Raw genomic sequence first — 26,692 nt, forward strand, 5'->3', positions numbered from 1 at the left:
ACTATGAACATAATTCTCAAATAGAACAGATTAAAAAACAACAACAACAACAACACGAGAGAGTTCACCTTCTGAACCTGCCCAGAAGGTTTGTAAAACTTGATTTGGGGGGATACACAAAGTAAAAAATTGTAGGTTTTCAAAGATTATTCAAAAATAGAGTTTTTAAAATTTTTAATAATACAAATAAATCAGCTGCCAGAAGAAAAAAAGTTGGGCCTTAAAAGTTTTTTTTTTACACATTTGTCACCTGACATTGAAAATAATCTCACACTGAGTACAGTTAATATGGTCAATTAATATGGCTCTCCGTTCCTCTCATGCCAAAAAAGTACTCTGATACTACCCCACAAGTTCTGTCCTTTTTTTTTTAAGTTTCACATTTACCAAAAATCACAGATCTGATGGTGAAAACTGGGATATAGAGTAACAATTCCATAGGAAGAATTACTTGGAACACAAAAATAAATTAAGCACATTTTCACTTAACAACTCTTACATGTCGATGAGTAAGGTTTTATTCAATGATTCACTCAAGCATCACAGGGGCAATGTAGTACATTTCCACCACAGTAAGGTGGAAAACACACATTTAGGCCTGGAAGTTACATTTGGGCCTGTTCTCACCCTTTCAATCCTTCCACTTCCCCACCTGGAGAATGGGGATTCCAATCACCTGCCCGGAACTGTTGCAAGGATGCTAGCGAGATAATGGACGTACAGGTCCGACTCAACACAGAATCAATAAATACAATGCCACAGGATACTAAATTCTCAGATATGGAATGAATCAGCAGACTCATAGAGACAGACTGGGATCCCTCCCTGGATTTCCTCGATAACCCTGTCACACTAAAGATTCTGCACCCTCTTTTGGAAGAGAGACAAAAAAAAATGTATCTGGGAATATCTATAGCAAATAGGTGCTCAAAAATGTTAACTGCCTTTACTTCTCCCATCTTAAAATGCCTTCACCTCATCTCCTTTGATGCCCGGATCCTTCTTAATTCAGTAATTCAGTGTGTTACCCAACATGATTAACATAACTTAAGGGCACAGAGCTCAGGACCTCAGCTCACTGGGGAGCTGAGTGACCTTGGCCAACACAGTGTGACTTTGGCCAATACACCCAACCTCTCAGGGTTCAAGCTTCCTCATGAGTAAGGCAGAGATGATGGCACAGATATCATCCCTTACTCAAAATCCTAGCTTCTGTGAATTAAACAGAAATCTTCCCCAATAAGGCAGCTGTTCATCCATTATACATGCTAAAATAAAATCCCTCAGGGAAGGCTGGCAGTCAGAGAGACTGCATCTAAAAGGAATGCCGGGCTTTTCAAAGTTTGAGCCGAATCAGTGGCACTAACTCAATAGCTAGTTAGTGTGTTAAGTATCAAGCAAAGTAGCTCACACAATGATTCTCTGGAATTTCTAAGAACTTCTAGCCAAGCACAGAGAAACCATGATGAGAATTAAAAAGAAACCACCAGATGTCACTCTCACAAACAACAACTGAACTGGACAGCATGGCTCTAGTTTTCCAACACATGGATGAGAGTGTTACCAAAAAAACAAAACAGAACAAAACAAAACAGAAACAGCTAACCTTATGAAGGGGGAAAAGAAGTTCCTTTTCTGCATTTTGTTAGAACTATGGAGCTGAGTTACAGCTAAGACGGGTTAAACTCTAAGGTGAGCATTCAAGGGGAAAACTGTGTATATAGTCAAAATTTACACTGAACAAATCCTGTAAATTACCATTATATGACAGAGTACACATGACTTTGGATAGACTCTCATAGAGGAGTGGTGTATGTGTGCAATTAAGAGGACATAAGCAAAATATGTTTTTCACAACTGTGTATTATTACATTTATTTAACATAAATGAGGAAATTATTTTACTCGCCTGTACACCGTCTACTCAGCTACTATTTTTATGGCTGTAAAAGGAAACTTGCCAACCACTTAACATGTCAAGCGCTCCAGTCCTCTGGTGCAAACCCCACCAGATCTACTGTCGACAGGATAATATTTAGGACATGCGATTTGTGCAAAGGAATAATTTTACACAAAACAAACAGCAGCAAACAGAACCAAAAGGCTGAGTTTTGACATTTTCAACTGTCTCATTTTGAGACCATCACTAGCAGAGGTACTTTAAAATTAAAAGGGACACAGAAACCACAGCTTCTTCCTATGAAGAAATAACCGTCAATTCCATTTACCAACATCCGGGCACCACACTGGGCTCTTGGATGCTTATTTCTAATTTACAGACAATCATAAAAAGTGAGCAGTTCACCTCTACGGTGTTCTCATAACAACAGGTAACAACACCGAGTACCAAGTACTGATCTAAATCCTTGATGTGCATTAGCTCATTTAATCTTCATTACAACCCTGTGAAATAAGACTATTACTACATCCAAATGAGGAAACTAAGACCAAGAGATTTAATTAATGTACCCAATATCCCATAGCTAAGCCTCAGTTTTTCCATCTGTACAATCATTATAATACCACTTCACTTATAGCACTGTTGTGAGATTTAACTGAGATCACAGACCATAATAAACAATGTTTTTTCTTATCATTAAAGTGTTTCTACAGCTGAAAAGTCTCAAGGGCAGCCTACGGATGAGCAAAATGAAACCTCTTACATCATCTTGCTGGACCCCCAAATTTCCCAGCTAAGGCAGAGTTAGCATCTCCTGTGTAGCTCTGCTCCAAAGTAGATGCCTTAAGGGGCACCCGGGGGGCTCAGTCAGTTAAATGTACAACTTCAGCTCAGGTCATGATCTCACAGCTCCTGAGTTCGAGCCCCACATAGGGTCCTGTGCTGACATGACAGCTCAGAGCCTGGAGCCTCCTTCAGATTCTGGGTCTCCCTCTCTCTCTGCCCCTCTCCCACTCATGCTCTGTCTCGCTCTCAAAAATAAGTATTTTAAAAAAGATTAAAAAAAAATTTTTTTTTACGTAAAATGCCTTAAAAGTAGGCCACAGAATCTTGTCAATTAAGATAAGTACTCAGAAGAGGCAGCTCCTGAAGAGTAAGGCTTCAAAGGAGCCCTCAAACTAAGAAAACCCAAAATTCATGAGAGAGGAGGAAGGAGTACTTGAGCTCAAGAGGTTCAAATCCCGCTTTCTCCACACACTAGCTTTGGGGCCTTGGGCAAGCTATCGTCCTTCTTTGTGCCTCAGTTTCCCACCTCACTGGATTGTCCATGGATTAAATGACACAGCGAAAGCATGTACAACAATGACTGCATACAAAACATTAGTCATAACCGCTATTATTGTTGGGACTTGTATCTCCTAAAGGCACTGGTGAGTGGCACAGTTTGCTGCAGCCAGGGCAGTTGGGTAGCACAACCCTTGGCACGAAGAAACCTGGTTCTACCTCCCTCTGGCTGACATGTCCTGGTGTCCCCAAATAGATCAGGCCACCACGGCAAACCCATGCACCAAATCCAGCCTGCCGCCTATTTTTGTAAATAAAGTTTTATTGGAACGCTACCACACTCAATCATTTACAAATTGTGTATGGCTGCTTTCCTGTTACAACTTCACAGCTGAGTAGTTGCAAGTGAAACCAAATGATCTACAAAGCTGAAAATACTATCTGGCCTTTCGCCAAAAAAAGTTTGCCTATATTTACACAACTGGATGAAACATCAAATTTCCTTACCTGTCCCATTGGATATTTTGAAGGTAGAGTAAGACACAGATGTGAAAAATCTATAAAATGGTAGGGGTAATTTACCAAAACCCAAAGCCTTAAGCTTTAAATTGAAGAGGGAAGTAATGCTAAGAATATGAGCTGTACAGAGTCCATCACTTATTAACTATGTGTGGCCATAAGGGAGCGACTTAGATTCACTAAGATTCATATTCATCATTGTAAAATGGGAATAGCAATAATACCAAACATGTGGGGTTGAAAGAATTACATAAGCTGTATGTAAAGTTTAGCTTGGTGTCTTGTCCATAAGTACTTGGTAATGCCAGCTCTCGTTAAATTATTACTTTTGTTGTTATTACTGCAGGGAAAAGTTATACGTGACCAAATACTGGACCACTCAGACAGCACCTTCCCTCTGCGGGTATCTACCCTCATGAGAATTATAGGGGCTAGCAAAGCAGAGATGCTGAAAACTGTTAATCTGTTCTCTTGGGGCATTCTAAGGGAGACAAGGCTAAAACTCCAATACATTCACTTCTCTAAATTGGAGAATTGGACTAAATTGGACTAAATTCTCCTTCACTCCCACCAACATTTCCCTCTCAACAGCAAGACATTTTCAGCAAGAAGCTAAATGCCTACCTACCTGCACATTTGTATAATGTCGAGAAATAAACTTCACATTCTAAGACAATAACTGAATCGATCCCATCATAAGTGAAATGCTGACATTTTGGTTTCTAACAAGAAACAATTAAATATGGAAACTTACTCAAAACTAGCAGAAAGGAGAGGCTGCCAGAATGAATTAGTACAGATCATTTAAATAGCATCTTGAATGTAATATACATTACACATCAAAAAAAAATTTTTTTAATTTAAAATCCTAAACATGTAAAAGGAAAATACTAAAAATCTGGTAAAACTAATGCATTAAAAAGAATCTGAAATAACTGCAAAGGAGTACCAGGGAGCAGAGGCATTTGGGGCTGATGCAAATGTTCAAGACCTCAATTATAGTGGTGGTTAAATGGGTGTACACAATTATGAAATTTACCCTGTACATTTAGTATGGATGCATCTTAGTGCATGCAAATTATACCTCCATAAAGTTGGTTCTTTAAAGATTTGGAGAACGACCTAATATAAAAAATTTCCATACGAAGTGTTGAAATGTGGATGCTGATATCATAAGGCTATCATAATAATGGTGTCAGTTCTGCAGCACTCTTCATTGTACCAGGCGCTGCTCTAAATGCTTTTACATGTATTAACTCATTTGTTCTTCTTAGCAGCCCTCTGAAGTGGCTTAGTGTGATCTCCACTTTACAGATGATGAAACTGGGACACAGAGAGGTTAAATAACTTGCTCAGGGTCACAAAGCATGGACCTGACAGAACTGGGATCTGAACCCACAAAGTTCAACTTCAGAATCTGTGATTTTATGCACTGTCATTAAAACCTTTAAAACTCCTTGAGAAACAAATTTTGCAAATTCCACAAACTGAGCTATTTGACAAAATGACCCTCATCAAACCGAAACAAAGCTATGGAGATACAACTTCTTTCCACACCATAGATCTCACTTGCAAACTTAGGTACATGGTCATTTGTTTTGTGTCTGAGCTCCCTCCAGGCCACAGGTTCCATGAGGCATATCCATAATACCAACCAGGCACAAGGCATACACATGGCAACTGTGTTGAAACTACTATTTGAAAGAATAAAGAAACAAATGAGTGGTCCAGGAATGCACGAACGCATGTGTTTACACTTCAAGCATCACTGTAGATAGAAATTTTGCTCACCTGTGTGTGTGTGTGTGTGTGTGTGTGTGTGTGTGTGTGTGTGCACGCACTAGTTTCTTAAGTCAAAGTAAAGGTTATTCTGATTAATAAGCTATCCTACGGTTACTGAACACATCAAATGTCACTATGAGAATATATAAAATATTTCGCATGTTTGTACACCAAGTATTATGCTTTGCATCTTAATATATCGTCTCATATAAACCAGACAGTGTTTCTCTAAAAGACGTGTAATTATCATCCCAGAGCTAATAAATGGTTTACACACAGGCCTACCTGACTCCATAGCCTGAGCTCCTATCCATCATGCCCAGTAATCTTACAAGTGGTTTCAAATTTATCTGAAAGGAAAACAGAATTTTCCTTGCCAAATTAAAGCTGTGGAGTTGGCACAGGAAGATATATGTATATGTACATATACATATACATACATATATATGTATATACACACACACACATATATATATACATATTTATTTTATGATTCAGTTAAATCTTTCAATTGAAGAAAGAAGAATTATATATAAGTGATGAATTATAATAAGTGATGCTAAGGAAATTGGTTATCTCTTAGGACAAAAATAAAATTAAACCCATATACAAGTTTCCATATAGATTAAGTACACACACACACACACGAGATAAATGAAGAATATTTTTTTTTAAATCTTGAAACAAGGACAATCTTTCTAAGACAAAAACCCAGAAATCATAAAGAAAAAAGTAAAAGGGCTATATAAAGTTTTTAAGCTTCCAAGGCAAGCATATGGCTAGGAAAAAATATTTAAGGCACCTTTACCAGACAAAAAAGTATTATTCATAATACGTAAAGAACTCTCTTACAAGTCAATGAGAGACAAACAACCAAAACACTCAATAAAGGGTGTGAAAAGTACTGTTCAGTGAAGAAGAAATCCAATAGCCAATAAACTTGGAAATGTGCACCTAAAAAGTAGTAGCAGTATGCCCATATGATTGACAAGAATATACAAGACTGATAATATCCACACTTGACAGAGAGATGCTGGAAAGCAAACACATACCTTTGCTACAGTCTATATAGAAGTCAGTCTTACAGTATCTATTTTAAAACTTAAATGTATATACATGGATAGCAATACTACTTGTAGGAATCTATGCTATTAGAACATTCATACACACACACAAGAATCCATCTGCTATGGAACATATTATATTGGGAAAAAGTTAGACACTACCTAAATGATCTTCTACACAGAAATAGTAAAATAAATTACAGCACCATTACATTACCCAATTCTCTTCAGTCATTATATAAAGAATAAAACAAACCATGGAAATATCTCTAAGAAATATTAAATGAAGGGGCGCCTGGGTGGCTCAGTCGGGAAAGGGTCCGACTTCGGCTCAGGTCATGCTCTCGCAGTTGATGAGTTCAAGCCCTGCATCTGGCTCTGTGCTGACAGCTCAGAGCCTGGAGCCTGCTTTGGATTCTGTGTCTCCCTCTTTCTCTGCCCCTCCCCCACTCGTGTTCGCTTGCATGCGCTCTCTCACTCTCTATCTCTCAAAAATAAATAAAACATTTAAAAAACGAAATATTAAATGAAAAGCCTAGTCCTTGGAAAGATACAGGGAATATATTCATAAAAACTCAATGCTGATTTCCTCTGAGAAGGAGAAAGCAGGGAATGGTCAATGGAAAGATCACGCTTTGACTTTTGCATCACTTAGATCTTTTACAACAAGAATGCTTTTATGTATTATCTATATAATGTAAAAAATGAACAATCAGAACAATTTTAAAAAGCTTAAAGTATTACTTTGAGATAAGCAGATTCAACATTCCTAGAAAAAAACTCCTGCAAGGTAAAGTAACATGACATTTCAACTAATTTGTTTTATAACCTACATGTTTCCATGCCCAGGATAAGTAAGCAGCACATTCAGTCCCTAGACAACATTTTTTTTTTAATTCTTTATTTAGAAATAATTTTAAACTTAAAGAAGTTACCAGAATAAGAACGGTAAAAAGAACACCTGTGTGCCCTTTATTCAGATTCATCTATTATTAACATGTTGCCCCATTTGCTTTATAATCTGCTCTCCCCTCTCCCTTCTACCTCCCTTGTCCATCTTTTCTACCTAGGTACCTAGCCACTAATTATTTTCTGAACCATTTGAGACTAAATTACATATATTGTGGCCCCTTTGCTGTAAATACTTTAGTGTATAGTTCTTAAAAATAAGGATAGTCTCTTATGAAACCACGGTACAGTCATGCACTTCAATAAATTTAACTACCTGAAACTACTGTCCATATTCCAATTGTGTCAGCTGACCCAACAATTCTCCTTTTTGACATTTTTCCCTTGCAGTGCAGATCTATCTAGCTGTCATGTCTCCTTCACCTCCTTTAATCTAGAACATTTTCACAACCTTTCTTTGTCTTTTCTGACATTGACATTTTTGGAGAGCACAGCACTCCCCTCCTTTTTTTGCAAATAGAACCTTCCTTATTTAAAGTTTCTCTGATGTTTCCTCATGATTAGATAGATACAGGTTAGGCTACTACACAAGGGACACTGTGTCCTTGTCAGGTCATTTGTGTCTGGAGGCACACATATTCATCTGCCCCCACTAGTGACAGTAATTTGGATCACCAAATTACTTGGCCAACACCTTGGCCAAGGTGTTGTCTGATTTCTCCACTACATACTTATTATTTTTGTCTTGCAATTAATAAGGAGTTTGTGGTAAGACAGTCTAAGATCGTGTAAATATGCCCCCCATCCAAATTTGCCCCTAGATTTAGCACATTGGTGATAGCTGCCTGACTCTGTGTTTACTAATGATAGCTAAAGACTGATTTTCCAACTCCAGCACTCCCTCCTTTTACAGACAGTGAAAGTCCTCCCATATCCCCATTTATCTATCTAGTTATCATCAATATAGGCTCAAGGAGTCCCGTTATTTAAAATGCCTATACACAGGGGCACCTGGGTAGCTTAGTCGGTCAAGCGTCCGATTCTTGGTTTTGGCTCAGGGCATGATGGCACAGTGCGTAAGTTCAAGCCCTGCATCAGGCTCCACACTGACAATGCGCAGTCTGCTTGGGATTCTCCCTCTCTCTCTCTCTCTCTCTCTCTGCCCTTCCCCTACTCACTCTCCCTCGTTCAAGAACAAACAAATTTTTTAAAAATAAAAATAAAATGCCTACACACATTACTGGCTTAAATTGTCCCCAATTTGGCCTGGGCAGCTTTTAAATTTCTCACTCTTTATCCCCTCTGAGCATATTCTATCTAATACCTAGAACTTGCTTATTATGAGAATTCTGTTTTGCCAAGGAATTTTACAAGATTAAGGCACATCAAAATTTTAGCAATAAGATGCAACCATTGTTCTGATCCTCCTAACAAAAATGAGGTATGTAGCCAGTGATTTACACACCAATGTACGTTACAAAATTGGCTTTATTACAACGAGAATATTAAAGGTCTGCTTCATTTGCTGCCACCTGAAGCCGTTTCATTACCAATTCTTAGCTGTTTACTCATTGCTCTAAATACTCGGAGGGGAACTGAAAAGACCATCAGCATTTATATCACAGTAACAGACGTCTAAACTCTAAAACTAAGTCTCTTTATTTCTTTTTAAAAATTTTTTTTAACGTTTATTCATTTTTGAGAGACAGAGTCAGAGTGCAGTGGGGGAGGAGCAGAGACAGAGGGAAGACACAGAATCTGAAGCAGGTTCCAGGCTCCGAGCTGTCAGCACAGAGCCTGAGAGGGGCTCGAACTGAGTGACCGCAAGATCATGACCTGAGCCGAAGTTGGACGCTCAACCGACTGAACTACCCTAACGCCCCTAACGCCTTCTTCTTTTTTTTTAAATCACTTTTTTTTTAATTGAGAGAGCTATCTGTACTGAAAACTTGCAAAACATATGCAGCCAACCTGAAAACAAAGAACTGCCAAAATTAAGAAGCTGAAAAGCACCCAGAAATAACAGAAGAAATCAATCGTAATAGAGTTTTGCTCGAGTCGTAACTGACATTTGAAGAACTTCAGTATAATTCAGAGACAGGAGTTCCTGCGAGCCTTGAAGATTTACTGCAGAGGAAGTGGACCGAGTCTGGGTGAAAATGAAGCTACACCCACTAAGATTCCCCTGTACAAGATCCAGAAGGCTGGGGCGCCTGGGTGGCGCAGTCGGTTAAGCGTCCGACTTCAGCCAGGTCACGATCTCGCGGTCCGGGAGTTCGAGCCCCGCGTCAGGCTCTGGGCTGATGGCTCAGAGCCTGGAGCCTGTTTCCGATTCTGTGTCTCCCTCTCTCTCTGCCCCTCCCCTGTTCATGCTCTGTCTCTCTCTGTCCCAAAAATAAATAAATGTTGAAAAAAAAAAAAATTAAAAAAAAAAAAAAAAAAAAAAAGATCCAGAAGGCTAAGGCCATTTTCCTGCCCCTTTCTGGCCTTTTCTGCTATCAAACAGGAGTGACGAAGCCGAGGTAGTTTCAAAAGCAGTGCTCCAGCATCCAGTTTCCAGTTCCCTGTAATAAAAAAAGCAGGGGCAATGGAAGCTTCTCTATTCTGGCTTCCTGATCCCTGAATGACAGCTACTGCAAAGTGCCTTGAACATCTGGCTCTAGAATCAGCCAGGGAATAGGAGCACCTCCCCTAAGCAGTCAGGTCAGCTCTGGATGGGACGGAGGTCATTCCCTGGAGGCTCGGCCTAGAGCTGCTCCTTCAGCCTCTCCGTGCATTTTGTAAACACCTATTTCCCTTCCTAAACTCATCTTACTTAAATGACCTACGGCAATTTCTGCTTCCTGCCCTGAAACCCGATGGAGTCAGACAGATGACAGAGAAAATAATAAACAAGATAATACCCACTGTGATCATATCAAAGAGGAAATAAAAAGGATGCGTGATAGAGAAAAGAGAAAGGCTGCTTTGAAGACAGAGCCCCAGGAAAGCCACACTTGGAACCTGATCTTTAAAGTGAGGACGGAAAGTTAAGAAGGAGCGGGTCATGTGAAGACCTGGCTGAAGTCTGCCAGGCTGGGGAAACACGCAAGAGCACCATAGTGGGAAAGTACAGGGTGCGTTCAGCAGATCTGCTGGAAGCCAGGATGGCTACAACACAGGGACCGACGACGGGGAGAACAGCAGATGAGCCAGAGGAGGAAAGCAAAAGGCAGACCACATAGACCACGGGAAGGAGCAAGCATTTTATTCCAAATGTTACAGAAAGCTTAAAGTTTTAAGGAAGGGAGTAACATGTATTCGTGTCTGTGAATGAGCATGTGGGCTGCAGACTGGAACAGATAGCAGAAGGCACAGGAAGCCAGGAGACCAGTTAGGATGCTCTCCGAGAAGTGAGGGCATGAGAAACCCGTAGTGGTAGTGTGGATGGAGAGAACGGGCAGGCTACAGTAAGGAGTCATGTTCTGGAGTGAGTTTCAACAGGACTAGATTATGAAAGAAATGTGAGAGTAAAAGAAGGGGAAACTTAGGGAGGGGAACAGAGATGGAGAATCAGATGAGGCACAGGGAGGGCTGTTTTGGTTAAGCAATACTGTTTTGTTTCCCCAAAGCCTTGTCTTTGCTCTTGAAATAATTACAGAAAGGACAATTTTCTCCAAATTGCCACAACTGAAATGGAATGAATGCTCCGTGGTCTCCAATAAAGAGACAGGAGTTCATTCAAGCATGTCACACATCCCTGAGGGGAGCCTAATCTACTGTCCTGTGAAATCTGCTTCCCCAGATATACAGACCTGAAGTTCTGACTCTTAGCTAAATTCAAATATAACCTTCTCCTCCACAAACTACAAAGGGGGGTAAAAACAAGTAAGCCTTAAGAAGAAGAAATGATTCCTTGGGAATGCAAATTGGCGCGGCCACTCTGGAAAACAGTATAGAGGTTCCTCAAAAAACAAAAAATAGAACTACCCAATGACCCAGCAACTGCACAACTAGGTATTTATCCAAGGGATACAAGTATGCTGTTTGGAAGGGGCACATGCACCCCAATGTTTATAGCAGCACTATCAACAATAGCCAAAGTGTGGAAAGAGCCCAAATGTCCATCGATGGGTGAATGGATAAAGAAGAGGTGGTTTATATATACAATGGAGTATTACTCGGCAATTGAAAAGAATGAAATCTTGCCATTTCCAAGTACATGGATGGAACCAGAGGGTATTATGCTAAGCGAAATCAGTCAGTCAGAGAACGACATATGAGGACTTTAAGATACAAAACAGATGAACACAAGGGAAGGGAAGCAAAAAGAATATAAAAACAGGGAGGGGGACAAAACAGAAGAGACTCTTAAATATGGAGAACAAACTGAGGGTTACTGGAGGGGTTGAGGGAGGGGGGATGGGCTAAATGGGTAAGGGGCACTAAGGAATCTACTCCTGAAATCATTCTTGCACTATATGTTAACTAATTTGGATGTAAAAAATAAATTTTAAAAAATAAAGTGTAGGAAAAAAAGAAGAAAATGATTCTTTGATTCTTTCTAAGCTAGTAGCTCTACTTTTTTAAATGTCAACTATAATTGGATAGATTTTTTTTAATGTTTTTTTTTTTTTTTTTTCAGAGAGAGCACAAGTGGGGGAAGGGCAGAGATAGAGGGACAGAAGATCCAAAGTGGGCTCCACACAGAGGGCAGGGAGTTGGATGCAGGGCTTGAACTCACGAACTGTGAGATCAATGACCTGAGCCAAAGTCACTCAACCGACTGAGCCACCCAGGTGCCCCAATAATTAGATACATTTTGATTTGTGGAGCCTCACATCTCAGTAAAGTCATCTCATCTATTTATGGAAAAAAAAAAAGTTTATTCTTTGATGAAAATGAATTCCATGAATCTCAATCGTTTCTATTTGGAAAAGCTGGGAGAAATACCACATACACACATATGCTATTATCACTAAACAAGCAAACTGTTAGAAATGTGAACACCTCAAGCTTCTAAAAGCATCAAGTGTGTGAATAAACTCCAGTCATCCTCATTTTGTGAATGCTCCCTATCTACCCCAGCCAGACCGCATGCTATTTCACTCAGCCCCGCTGCAGGAGTGAGGAAACTATGGTTCCACCTGCCTTGCCCTTGGTTACCTGGCTTAGGCAAGTTCTCCATAAGGACATTTACCACTGTTTGAATTTGAAAATAAAAAACAAACAAAACTGGGGCGCCTGGGTGGCTCGGTCGGTTGAGCGTCCGACTTCGGCTCAGGTCACGATCTCGCGGTCCGTTGAGTTCGAGCCCCGAGTCGGGCTCTGTGCTGACCGCTCAGAGCCTGGAGCCTGTTTTGGATTCTGGGTCTCCCTCTCTCTCTGACCCTCCCCCGATCATGCTCTGTCTCTCTCTGTCTCAAAAAGAAATAAATGTTAAAAAAAAAAAATTTTTTTTTAATTAAAAAAAAAATGAAATCTATACACAGATGCTATTCAAATTAATGGTTGCAACTAAGTATTTATAGTATGACAGGCCCTGGGTGAGGTGCCAGGGTTGCACCTGGCACCTCTAAGATGGGCAGTAGAATCCCATTTGACTAATGAGAGACTGAAGCTCACAGAGAATCAGATTAAGTAACGTGCCCCTGGTCACACTGCCAGCAAGTGGCAGAACTCAACCCGTGTCTGCTAACCTGTAAGCCCACCCATGTTCCTTCTACTTTCCCTCTCACATGCCTTCCTGAGAAGACACACAACAAATCGACATTTCAGGGATGCTTAAAAAGAGGCTGATTTCATTTGATTCTCCGTCCACTTGAGACTTCAGCTGTGGTGACAGCCCCTTTCATTCCACTGCGAATGGCTTAGAAATGCAATTGCTTGTTTATTCCTCTAGCAAGAACTAAACATATTGGATAAAAAGCTAAGCATACTGGGTAGAAATCTGCCTTGGGAAATGAACCAGAAAATCAGGAAAAACCTTTATCCATGTACACTACACATCTGCTTTCTTGCAAATGGGACAAATTATTCATTTGGACACAAATTACATGTAGCCCTCGAACCTCTCTTCTGATGATATTGATAGCGTAAAAGCCAAATCAAGTACTGACCCAAATGCACCTTGCTCTCCAGTCCTGTTTTTTTTTGATGCCTAACACTTTTGCATTATCCCTCTGATATATAATGGCATCTCATTTTTATTTCTGCCTGGGAAATTTTGTTTTCTCCTAGCAATTTTAAGTTTTTCAATTATTTTAAGTGTTAAAAGTGTATTGAGGTGAGAGCAAATGGGTACAAGAATCTTTATGGGGTGTGGAAATGTTCTTAAATTGGATTGCGTTGGGGGGGGTGGGCAAAATGGATGACGGGGGGTCAAAAGGTACAAACTTCCAGTTAAAAAATAAGTAAGTCCTGGGGATGTAAGGTACAGCATGGTGACTATGTCTAATAATAACATGTTGCATATCGGAAAGTTGCTAAGAGAATAGATCTTAAAAGTTCTCATTACAAGAAAAATAATGTAACTATGTATGGTGACAGATGTTAACTAGGCTCACTACGATGATCATTTTGCAATATATACAAATATCAAATCATTATGTTGTACACCTAAAACAAATATAATGTTTTACACCAATTATGCCTCAATTTATAAAAAAAAAAAAAAAAAAAACTGGACTGTAGTGATCTATGAACAATTCTGTAAACTTCCTAACAATCACTGAATTGTAGACTTAAAAAGGAGTCAATTTTATGGTATGTATTTACACCCCTCAATAAAGCTGTTTTGATTTTCAAGTGTACTGAAATAAGGCTAATAGATAAGGAGGCGAATTCTCCTTCCTGGTTGAGAAGATAAAAACATCTCATTGTTAGAAACCCCTGAAGGGAATTCCATTTCTGCTCTAGAGAAGAAGGACCACCCTTTCCTTTTGGAACAACGGAGCGTCTACATCCCATCCCTGCCAGATGTCGTGGCACATATGCCAAAAAAGAATTATCTCGTCTTCGAGGCAGCCAGGAATGCTGCATAGTTATTAAGCACCTCCACAGGACGGAAGGAGGGAATATCTAAGAAGGCTGGAGGAGGAGAGGTGTCCCCAAGTCTTCAATGATGAAGCAGAACTGGCCAGGTGATGAAATGGCATATCCAAAGCTGGGAAGTGAGAAAGGACTGACCTGGGAGCTGGGGCACAGAAGGGGAACTACAAGCACTTCAGCATGGCTGATATTAGTCCTGTTAAGAATGCAAACATCTGGGAGCCACCCCCGCCCCAACCTACTGAATAGGAACGGCTCATGCGGGGGAGCGTAGGAATGTGCATCTTAACAAATCACCCACTCCCCTAACCTTGACGTATGCCCACTAAAGTGTGAGAACCAATGAGCTAGATTCTAGGGAAGGCCTTATATGTCGTGCTAAGGTGTTTGCATGATACCTTAAAGGCAGGGGTGCCTGGGTGGCTCAGTCGGTTAAGCCTCCGACTTCGGCTCAGGTCATGATCTCACAGCTTGTGAGTTCAAGCCTTGCATCAGGCTCTGTGCTGACAGTGCAGAGCCTGGAGCCTGCTTCAGATTCTGTGTCTCCCTCTCTCTCTGCCCCTCCCCTGCTCACGCTCGGTCTCTCCCTCTCTGTCTCAAAAATAAATAAAGATTAAAAAAAAATACTTCGAAGGCAATGAGAAGCTGTGAACAGATTTTTAGTAGGACTTGAACTTTAGGAAGAACAGTCTGGCATGGCACATTGCTTTGGGGTTGAGCAAGAACCCTAGAGCCCCTCCACACCAGGAGTGCACACACACTGTCCCCTCCTTTACCTTTTAATTTAACCTCTTACACCAAGTAACTGAACACAAGCATACCTTTTACAGGTCACGGTCTCCTGTTAACATCTAGGTGCTACCTGAAAAGACTGTAACAATGCCACGACATTCACCAGTGTTAAAGAGGGGATGGTCCTGCACAGCATAATGTCTAGAAAAACCAAAGGTTACCATATATACCACTACGTGTCAATAGGGAAAAGCCATTTTCAAAATATGAGTGAGAGTACCAATGCCTTCCTGACAAATATCCACACTTTTCTGCTTTGAGCCTCTGTTTCCCATTCTCTTTTGGTTAAGTGGCTTCCCCCCACCACCTCAGGGAAGGAAAGGGTGAGGACTATAAATGCAGAACTGACCGGGCTGGAGTCCTGGGAGTAGCCTGAGAGGTACCTGCATCTATCCTAAAGGAATCCAACTGCTGGACAGGGGTTGGATGGGCCGACCCTCACACGGCCAGTTTCTTACACAGTTGGGAAAACAATGTCAAGCATCCACACGTGCAGCCTCAACAACAAAAGAGCCAAGAGCCAACGTTTGTGCCCCATATGCTAAGCCCTTTCTAGGACTTTAATCTCCACAATAACCCACTGAAGTAGGTTTTATTATGTTCATTTCACAGATGAAACCGAAGCTTAATTTATCCAAGGTAGTACATGGAGAAGGAGTTCAAACTCGTGTCCGTCTAACTCCAGAACGTGTACCGTACCACTTCATGGGATGTGTCAAATAAATTCCTATTTTTTCCTAGTTTTTGATGCTTATAGGAATATTAAGAAAACAAGCAAATTGAATTCAAAAGGCTTACAACACATTATAAACAACTTACGTATAGGCCTTGAAATCACCTAGTACAAAGGTCAGCAAAATTTTTCCGTAAAGAATTGACAAATATTCAGGCCACGTGGGTCATACAGTCTGTGCCCCAACTATTCAACTCTGCAGTTTAGTGAAAGCAGTCACGGGCAACCCCTACACAACCAGACAGGGCTGTGTCCCAATATAACTTTACTGACAAAGACAGGAAGGAAGGGGGCAGAGTACATTTGTCCTTCTAAGTCTGCCACCCTCTGACCTAGTGGGAAGGGCACTGAATGTAGAGTTAGAGCACTTGACTTCTAATGCCAATTCCCTGCCTAAGTGAGTTGAGAGACCCTGGGCCAGTCACTTCCTGTTTCTTGAATGCATGCTTAGAGAGTTTCCCTCTCAGTTGGCTGCAAAAATAAGGTAAAATTATATCTGAACACACAGATTCTTCACCAAACCCCTAAGTAGTAGGCAGTGGCAGTAACATCTTAAGGTAAGCAAAAGGAAAAGAGAACTACCACTTTCAGAGTAATCCTGAAAATGCTATATGCCAAGCACTTTGTGAAGTAGACCCTTACTTCAGCCTCATCAGCACCTTTACGGGTAGGTACCATTATTCTCGTTTTATAAATGAAGAGCATCAGACAGGTTAAATACATGCCCGACGTCACAGAGCAAATGGGAAGCCAGGATCTGAACCCAAGCTGGCCCTCTTCAGAAGCTCGATACTGCCGTGCACAGGGAGTGCTCCTGGGCAGTCAGCCCTCAGCCAGTGATTCTGCACAATGAGTGCTCCTGGGAGAGGCTTTGCAGTGAGGCCTCATTCCCCTCTCTTGAGGAATCTCTCACCCTGTCATCTGTCTTGCCCTCCTCCTTTCAGAAAGATCATACCCTCTTTGGCCTGAGAAATGATGTGAGAATCTGAAGTTTGTTTCCTTTAGTTCTGAATGGAAGGACTGCGCTCATGAGTTGAAAAAAGACCAGGAACTCCAGAACTCTGAGACGGAGCAGTCCAAGGAAGCGGGGAGAGACAGCAGTGGTGCACCATGTGGTTCTGCATCTCAGAACTCAGCCAAGAGTAAGAGTCTATGTGATGAAACATAAGTCTATGGAATTACTCAGGCATGTCTGACTTGTCTGCCTCCTTAACCACTGCATTGCAGTGGACAGTCATTTGTTTAAAACTTCCGAAACAAGTTGAGAAAGGACACAGCAAAACCAAGAAACAGAATCCTCACTGCTTCCTTTATAAAAAGGCGGGGGGGGGGGGGGGGGTGGAGCCGAGGGGACCGGAGGGGAGGGGAGAAGAGAAGGAAACACATTCCCCGAATACAGGAGGATACATGTGTCTCCCCACTGTCAAAGAAGAAAATAGAAAAAGACCCCAGCTCCCTAGCTGAGCACTGCAGCAACACACACAGCACTGCCCTCCTGCCTCGGCCACACAGCCCCTGCACGCCCCCCACTTGCACGCAATGGCCTCCGACATGCTTCATCCATGCCCAAGCCTGTTTCCTCTGTGGCTCCCTCCGCTTCAAGGAATGAAGGTGTGAGCTGTCCCGCTGCTGCCTGCTGAAATCCACCCCTCAATATCCAGATCAAAACCACCATCTAGATCATCGATGTCAAAGCTGAAAAGCACTTCAGAAATAGATGGTCAATGTCAACTCTTTCACGTTACCTGTGAGGAAACCAAAGCCCAAAAGGCTTAAAGGGACTTGCTCTTCCATCACACAGCTGGGTAGTAAAGACTAGGTCAGGAAACCAAGTCAGCTGCTTGCGGGTGGGGGCATGACATCCTGATGACTGCCCTGTGAGTGTCCTCTCCTCTTCCTAGGAGCGCCAGGGTACTTACACTCTGTCTGGCCTCTCCCCTACTCCAAGTTAGAGTTGTGCGTTTGGGCCCACATTCTCAAGTGTCTGCTCCTTATCTTACCCACCATGTTATCCCAGTGCTTAGCTACACCTGCATACAGTGGGCCTTCAGAGGGCTATAACAGCCACTGACAAACAAAACACCAGAAAAGCACCTGCCTCCCCACCCGGGGTCCTGTCTCCCTCCAATCAGCCTCCACGCACTGCCAGACAAAGCCACCTACAGCGTTGGTCTCTCCACACCTCTCCTTAGCTTAAACCCTTAAATGCACATAGTAATCCCACAACTTGGCATGAAAGAATCGGACAGCCCATCCTACCCTTCCAGACTCATTCTCTGCCACCCGGAGCACCACCGACTCTCCCCCCACCTCTATACCTTATGCCTGCTGTTCCCTCTCCCTGGGACACACTTCAAGAACTCCCCTCGTTACCCACTCTCTCCTCATGGTTAACCCCTATTCATCCTGTAAGATCCAGATTTTCTAAGAAATGGCCTCCTCAAGGAGACCATCCTGACTACCCATCCTCCCTTTAGGATGAGGTGCCCTCCTTCTGCGTTCCCAAAGCACCCTGGCAATCCTCCTTTATGGTCTCAGCACACAGTATTGCATCTATTTGTCTGTACACCTGCTCCCATTCCCTACTAGACCCCAACTTAGAGCTGGAGCTGTGTTTGCCTCTACAGCACCTAGTGCAATATTCAACACATCAAATTAGACTGAATAATTCTTACTTACTAGTTGCAATCAGACCCAACAAATACATATATGTCACGTTATTTCATTAAAATATTTTAAAATATGTAGGCCCTATGTATATGTCAGCATAATATCAGCAATACTAAGGGGACATGCCTAAGGATCTCAGCAGGGAAGCACTTTACTACACAGCCACAGTCTTTAAATAAAGAGCATAAGTAGCATAATGGCATTTGAACCTTCAGGCATTCGACACTTGAGGAGTCCCTTTAGAGAGGTGTGGTGACCCAACCAATATGGCCAACTGGCCAGGGTGGAGGACCAATATCCACTAAGCAAGGAGTGGGAAGAAAGTTCTGACACAGTCGGGGACCAACAGAAAGCTCTCCCCAGAAAGCCTCACAAGCACTGGGCAGTCTCCAGATACTCATCTTCTGGAAAGTGAGCACACAGTGACTTCAGGAGACCCACCTGAGATGGCCACCGGGTCCCCCAACACTCGGGCCTGAGAAGATGTCAACAAATGGTTAGGTGGAAACCATGAGCCTCACAGAATTCACACTAGCAGATTCACACCGTCGATAATTAGTAACAGCACCCGTGGGCAGGGAACTAAGCTAAGAAGGGAAGGCAAACAGCTAACCCCAGGAAGACCGGAGACCTGCCTAGAAAGAGCATACCTGTGCTACTGGACTTGAGAGGAAGGAAGCGGGTATCCAGGTACGAAGGGACGGGGAAGAGAAAGTGAAGGCAAGTTTCACTGAGAAGGTGGCATTCCAAGAAGAGACAGGATTTCAAGAGACTCAAGGTTGAACAAATCAGGAAAACTGCCGGTTGGTTAACCTGAGGAGGAGGACGTGGAGGCTGATGGCATAAGCTGATGCTATTTTTACCTCCCACTAATCTGCAGAACCAATTTGTAAACACCCTTTCTCAGCCCTGCCCAAATTCACGCACTCATAAACAGTCCCTCAGTAACGAAGAGTCACAGTGAGGGGTGCCTGGGTGGCTCAGTTGGTTAAGTGTCTGACTCTTGATTTCGGCTCAGGTCATGATCTCACTGTTTGTGAGATCAAGCCCCGGGTGAGGTTCTGTGCTGATGGCACGGAGCCCGCGTGGGATCCTCTCTCTTCTCTCTCTCTCTCTATCTCTATCTCTTTGCCCCTCCCTGACTCGTGCTATCTCTCAAATTAAGTAACTAAACATTAAAAAAAAAAAAAAAAAAAGGAAAGTCATAGCAAGCCACAAAGGTGAGCATAATCTACATGAGGTACTCCCCCATCCCTGTCCTCTACACCCACCCCTCGTGTGTTAACAGCACCACAGCCCAGCCACACAAGGAACCCAGAATTATCACTGAACAGCTCCCCACCCCTCTCCATCCGCTGCCCCTCAAACTGGGGAAAAGGCTCCCAAGACAATTCCTCCTCCATGTTCTCCCTCACATCTGGCCTCTTCTTTCAAAGACCGTGGCCTCTGCTCCACTTTTGTCCTTACCTCCTCCCACATTAACTCTTGCAACAAGCCTCTCGCCCTTCTTGCCGCCACTTCCACAATCTGGCTGCATTACCTTCACCAGATTCTTCTTCCTAAAAGAAATAACCTTATCACACTTGCCTGGCTAAAAAACCTTCCAGATTCCCATTTTTCAGGAGATTTCACCCACACTTAGCATGATGCTCCAGATGCGGTACCACATGATCCAAGCTGGCCTCTGTGGTCTCAGCCCTCACTGGCTCTCCCTCCCGCTGGCTGGGGGCCCTGCTGAACCCAGGTGTGCTCTCATTCCTGCCCATCTCAACTTCCACAAAGCCTGTGCCATATCCCACTTGCTCTGCCAGGCACAAGCCTGCTCACCATTCAAGACCCAGTTCAAATGCTATCTATCTCTTTATCTTAAAGTCTCTGTCAGCCCCTAAACTAGGGTGGCATCCCTGTGTTGCACCTGTTGTCCTAGGGTAATTACTAAAAGCATCCCATTTACTCTCATACTGCCCTGCTACGGACAATAAATTACATGACCCTTCTACCTAAAACCTACCTCGATCCAAAGACAGAACTAGTTACTTGCACAACTGTGTCTTTTGCTAAGAGCGTATGTTCCTCAAAGGCAATAACGCTGTCTTATCTTAGTGGGTACCTCCAGCACGTACAGACTGTTAGCACCTGAGACGTACTCAGTGAACACTGGGGGAATAAAAGAATGAATCTGATTCTTGGGCACCTGGGTGGCTTATTGGGTTAAGCGTCCGACTTGATTTCGGATCATGTCATGATCTCACAGGTCATGGGTTTGAGCCCTGCATTGGGCTCCACATTAACAGTGTGGGGCCTGCTTGGGATTCACTCTCTCTCTCTCTTTCTCTCTCTCTCTCTCTCTGTCCCTCCCCAGCTGGCATGCATGCACTCTCTCTCTTGCTCTCAAAATAATAAACTTAAAAAAAAAATGAATCTGATTCTTTAAAAAACTGTAGCAATCAATCTTATCTAAACTTCATCTAAAGTTCCAAAAATAAATTTTCTAAGTTAGAATTAGATCTCAGAAACCCTGAGCCAAAAAGGCAGGCCACAAAAGCACCTGCCACATTAGCCGTTTCTTTCTTCAACCGGTGTTTCTCACTTTTTTCCATATAGCCCTCTTAAGGAGCTCTTTTAGACAATTTTTCCTAACCATACCCACCATGAAAGTTTAATAACACTGAGATGTATATGTGCTTTATACATTAAAAAAGCCAGTATAAAGTTTCTTCTTTTTTACTCAACAATGGATTTGGAATACCTAAATAAATATTTTAAGTTAAAATAAATATTTTAAGTTAAATTGAATATTTTAAAGCTATTAACATTTAACTTTATAACTGTATTTGCTGAGTGGCTTTTAATGTATCAGATTACACATGCAAATTTCCAATTTCTACATAACAATATCAATGCAACCAAATTTTTAACAGACATTCAAAACTGCTATTTTTCAATGGTAAAACAATTGAAAATTTGTCTTCTTAAAAATCACTTTTTAAAGAAGTTATTTTGGGGAGTGTCTGGCTGGCTCAGTTAGAAGAGTATGTGACTCTTGATCTCGGGGTTGTGAGTTCGAGCTCCACACTGGGTGTAGAAATTACTTAAATAAAAAATGAAAATGGAAACTTAAAAAAAAGTTATTTTCAGTGAACTTCTGTTTCACAGAAGAAAAGAATTTTTAACTTAAGTAGCTGCAGATATTCATTCAGATACTACTGATATGTTCTTTTTTTAGTACCTGACAACTACTGGTGGACTGAATAACTTTATTAGGATTAAATAATAAAATATAACCTGTTCCTATTTAATTTTCAGATACCAAGTCATTCATGAAAGCACTCAGGGCCAAACATAAGCAACATCCACAAGGCATCCAGTGGGTGGCCTGTACATAGGAGGAGGTCACCAGGAGAGACAGAACTTAAAGATCAAGTAACTGATACAAAGTTCTCCAGTCCTTCCCATTTATTTGTCGTAGGTTTATAGTACTGACCTTGCATACATACTGTATATCTGTCATGAACTTGATGTGAACATTGCTTACGTAATACCCAAGAAAACTCAAGGAAAGAAATTTTAATGCTAAGTAATAAGATATTGTTGATCAAGCTCTGAAGGGCCATAAAACCATTGTAATATCTAAGATGTTTTTGCCTCCCTCCAGAACCCATTTCTGCCACCCTTGAGGTTGCAAGCCCTAACTTCTGTGTTCCCACATTTATCCTCCTAGCAACTAAACGGAAAAACAACAAGAAATACCAGTTTACCTAAGAAAACACTCCATCCCCCAGCCACCATGACAGTTTCTCTACCACCATCATCTCCTGAGAAACTCTGAAAGAAAAGGAAGTCCCATTTTATTAGCTCTCCTCCCAAAAAGGAGCATCCCCCCCACAAAAGTATACACTTCTAGAAATGGAAGAACACTTAGGGTTCATCCAGCCCCACCTTCTTCAGATGAGGAAACTTAAAAGAACCCTAAGAAAATGAGACTTACTCAATGAAATCACTAAGTTGTAGATAGAAACCTTATCAGTCTGGTGCCCCATTGTATCTGCGGGCAGATGTCTGCACACATACTGAATACATGGCTAACGGGCAAATTACTGACAGAGAGCCCAGTTCATCTAATTCCTAGCTACTTTTCCAACTATACCACATGGCCCCCTTCTACTTCCCTAGGATATAAAATAATAGCCACAAAGCCTATCAAATGTATATTAAAGTGTTTAAAAAGCTCCCCGGCTGAAATAAGCCATTTTAGTTTCACACACCCAGTAAAATTGAAGAGCCAGGTCTTGTTCACTCCGGGTAGACATGGTAGAGTGCTCAGGCCAATGAAATGTTAGGGACTTTCTACAAGAAAGTCAAGGGTACCCAGTCCACAATGCACTACTTCCTACTTGCTTACACGGCCTTGAGCTCTATTCTGGAGTTCTTATACACATGTCATATCTCCCTACCTAGACAGAGAACCCTAGAGAGCTAAAACGGTGTCTTCTCTTTCTAAGGCACCTACCAAGTTTCAGCACAGAGCAAATGTTCAATAAATGTTTGCAAAATTTGGGGGCCTGGGTGGCTCAGTCGGTTGAGCCTCCGACTTCGGCTCAGGTCATGATCTTACCGTACGTGAGTTCAAGCCCCACAGCCGGCTCTGTGCTGACAGCTCTACCTGCTTCGGATTCTGTGTCTCCCTCTCTCTCTGCCCCTCCCCCCCCAAAAACTAAAAAAACATTTTCTTTTTTTTTTTAATTTTTTTTAATGTGTAGTTATTTTTGAGAGAGAGACAAAGCACGAACAGGAGAGGGGCAGAGAGAGAGGGAGACACACAATCCGAAGCAGGCTCCAGGCTCTGATCCGTCATCACAGAGCCCGACACGGGGCTCGAACCCATGAACTATGAGATCATGACCTGAGCCGAAGTCAGACACTCAACTGACTGAGCCACCCAGGCACTGCCAAAAATAAATAAACATTTTTTTTAATGTTTGCAAAATTTATACCAATAGAAATGGGGTACTGTGAGGGATAAATGTGAATTTGGCAGGAACAAAAAAATTTGTTTATACTTTGCTCACCTCCTAGGACCAACATAGTACATTACATGTTAACAGGAGCGTAATAGTTACTGAATTTAAAAAAAGAAAAATAAAGCAAATAATGAGAAATTATTAAGAAACATCATTTCTGCTTTTATTCATTCATTTAACAAATGTGTATTTACCAAGAAGCTGTGTGCCAAGCTCTCTGCTGTTCTGAGACCTAACTTCCCCCACAGAACTAGAGTCCTCCTCCCTAGCTAGAGTATCTTAACACTTCGGTCCGTCTTGTAGGCAGTGGGCATAGCTAGGATGGCTGTGTATTTCTATAAGCCCAGGACAGTCCCAATTCACACCTACTGTCCCAGTGTTAATTATTAATAGCATCCCCTTTCTTTCTCAACAATGCTCTGGTCTAGACAATTCTATAGCCCTAAGACTACCAAATCTTTTTAGACTAGCAGACTAGGGATTCAAAAATTCACTCCATATTTACTATCTACTTCCAGTCTTGCTTCCTCATCTATAATATGGGCATAACACTGATCAAATTAACTGGTTATACAAAGGGAAGCAGTTGGGAACAGGCTGGAACATCACATTTAGATCATTTTGCCAGGGCCTTGCATGCCAGATATATAAATACTTAATATATAACAGACAGCCATAAAAACTTTTGAGGAAGGGAGTGTATGTATGGCCAAAGCGCCATGAAAGTGTTACTACCTTGATTAAAGAAAAGAACTAAGGAGGAAAGAGAAACAGGAGGCTCTAGGTCATACCACAAAGACAGCCTAAAGCTATAAATAAAGAAAGGTTGTCATGGATGAAAATAGCAACAAATATGCTATTTCATCACTTGCCTTTATGTGTAGTGTAAAAGTTTCAACAATAAATACATGCAACTTAGCAAATTGTGGCTCATTGTTTTGTGGTCTTGGGGGTCCTCAATGCAAGGGACTGGCTGTAAGGAAGGTTCTCAATGACCCGGCTTGCCCTCTTGCCGGTCAGTCGTGTAAAGGAGCTGTAGTTTGGTTTTTGTTTCGTTTTTATATTAAGGGCTACACTGAGAACACAATTCGTTGTCAGGAGTTTTCCAACATGAAAGAGATGGGACTGGAATCTTAACCCGCCTCCTCCAGATCTTCCACTATTGCATCATTTGAAACTAAACCTCCTCCAGCAGCGACTTGTAAAATTCAAGTCAGGTAAAATGGCAGCAGCAGCAGCAAATGTGGGTGCTGCTGCCGGCCTCAACTTCCAGCGCACGAGGGAGCGTCTCTCCGGAACTGCCAAGTGCGGCTGAAAGGAACAATCAATAAATCAACAGGTCCAGCGCGCGCGCCAAAGGGTGCTCAGACCCCCGCGCGCCCGCCACCGGAGGAAATGGCTATTTAAATACAGTGGAGAAGTGAAGAGGCCGGAGTCGGTTCTCTCCCGTCCACCACCGCCACGGCGGACCTGCGTGGGAAAGGCCCGTGCCCTGTGGACTGCGGAGAAAGCACCAGTTCCTGGGCTGCTGCTCCGGTCCTGCAGCCCTCCGGCCCCTCGGCAGCCCGTGCTCTATCCGCTCGCGCAAACACCCCTGGGGCTCCTTCCTCAGCCTGTCCTCCTCCTGTCACCGACTGAAGCCTTTCGGTTCTGCCACCTGGAAACTTCCACAGAAGTGAGATTCCACAAACCCCGAGGGCCAGTATCGGGACTTCAGGGTCAGACCTCAAAAAGCCCAGGCGCTCCTGAACAGTCTCAGAACAGCCCAGGGCTGCGAGTCCCGCGCTCCCGCACACTCGCACCCAACCACCCGCCGACCCGACGTGGTGTCCTCTATCCCACGACCCCGCGGTGCCGGCGCCCCAAACTCCGCAGCGCCTCCGCTCCGAGCGCCCTCCTCGCGGCCGCAGGGAAAGACCTCCCAGGCCGGGTGCCCTCCCCACCCCGCCCCCCCCGCAGCCCCTGCCCCTTCCTCCGAACCAGAGGCTGCCTGTCCCAGACTGGGGACCAAGGGGGCGGACCCTGGCCGTCCCTGCCGGGCTCGCTCATCCCTCCCGGACTCCAGGGACAGTACCCGCACCCCCACCAGCCAGTACCTCGTCCGCCTCCAGCTCTGCTCCGTTGCCTACGAGCGCCATGTTCCTCCTCAGGCTGCAGCCACCCAAAACCCAGACAGGGAGCTCAGAGCCTGCGAGGTTTCTCGACTCGGGACTCAGCACAGCGCCAGTGAGGGAGGAAGGGGGCGGCCCCGGGCTCCCGCCGGGTCGCGGGCGGGGCCAGCGCCGAGCTGAGCGAGTGCTTTCCCCGCCCCCGGCGCCCGCAGACCAGCAGAGCATCCATTTCCCCAGCCCGCGCCAAGCGGCCCGCCTCGCCGCAAGCTCCGCCCCCCGCAGGCCTCGCCCCGCCCCCCCACGCGACTCAAACTGAAGAGTTAACCAGGTTCCCGCAACGAGTCTCCGCCCCCCGAGTGGGCGGGGTCACCCGTGGGTAGGGTCACTTGGTGGGCGGAGTCATCTCGCAGGCTGAGACTTCGGTGGTTTGGCCCACGTTCTGGGCGGGTGCTTGCCGGGGCCCAGCATAGTGAGCTCTGCCGAGGCGTGGGGGCGGGAGAGGATGGGGCTCTTGGTAGCCTGGAGGCAAGAGAGCGCCTAGTTGACGAGATCGAGGGCGCGCTACTCTACAGGCCGGTGGAAGCGTCCACCTGGTCCGTGGGCCGATGCCAGTCCTCTTGCGTCGCCATGTGAGACTCACAGATAATGGGGACCAGAGGGCAGCCCTGGGTCACTCAAGATCACCTGTCACCCAGAGGCCTCTGTCACGCCACGTGCCCAAACACTACGTCAGATAGAGGCACGCTGTGTTTACTTCTGTGTATGTTCGAAAAATAAAGGAAAATCCACGGAACAGATACTTATATAAGTTGGAGCTCCTCTACCCCTCCTCCTACTCCCCTGTCTCGATTATGTCCGCATAACATCCCACACTGACTT

At 43.4% G+C, this 26,692-nt stretch overlaps 1 protein-coding gene across 4 annotated transcripts in view; it reads right to left on the reverse strand.

The window, feature by feature from the left end:
* TTC39B (tetratricopeptide repeat domain 39B) overlaps nt 1-26,051 on the reverse strand; it is a 129,763-nt gene extending 103,712 nt beyond the window's left edge. Inside the window, exon 1 of one of the 4 annotated variants that reach the window (XM_086685338.1) lies at nt 25,799-26,051. In XM_086685338.1, coding sequence (XP_086541464.1) covers nt 25,799-26,038 — 240 coding nt within the window. In that variant the 5' untranslated portion in view covers nt 26,039-26,051. The remainder of the gene's footprint in view (nt 1-25,798) is intronic. The other 3 variants (XM_086685335.1, XM_025922071.2, XM_086685337.1) reach the window with 3 other exon arrangements.
* Between the last annotated feature and the right edge of the window lie 641 nt (nt 26,052-26,692).

The sequence above is a fragment of the Puma concolor genome, chromosome D4, assembly GCF_028749965.1.
Source record: "Puma concolor isolate L17-30 chromosome D4, mPumCon1.1.hap2, whole genome shotgun sequence".
In the NCBI taxonomy this organism is placed as follows: Eukaryota; Metazoa; Chordata; class Mammalia; order Carnivora; family Felidae; genus Puma; species Puma concolor.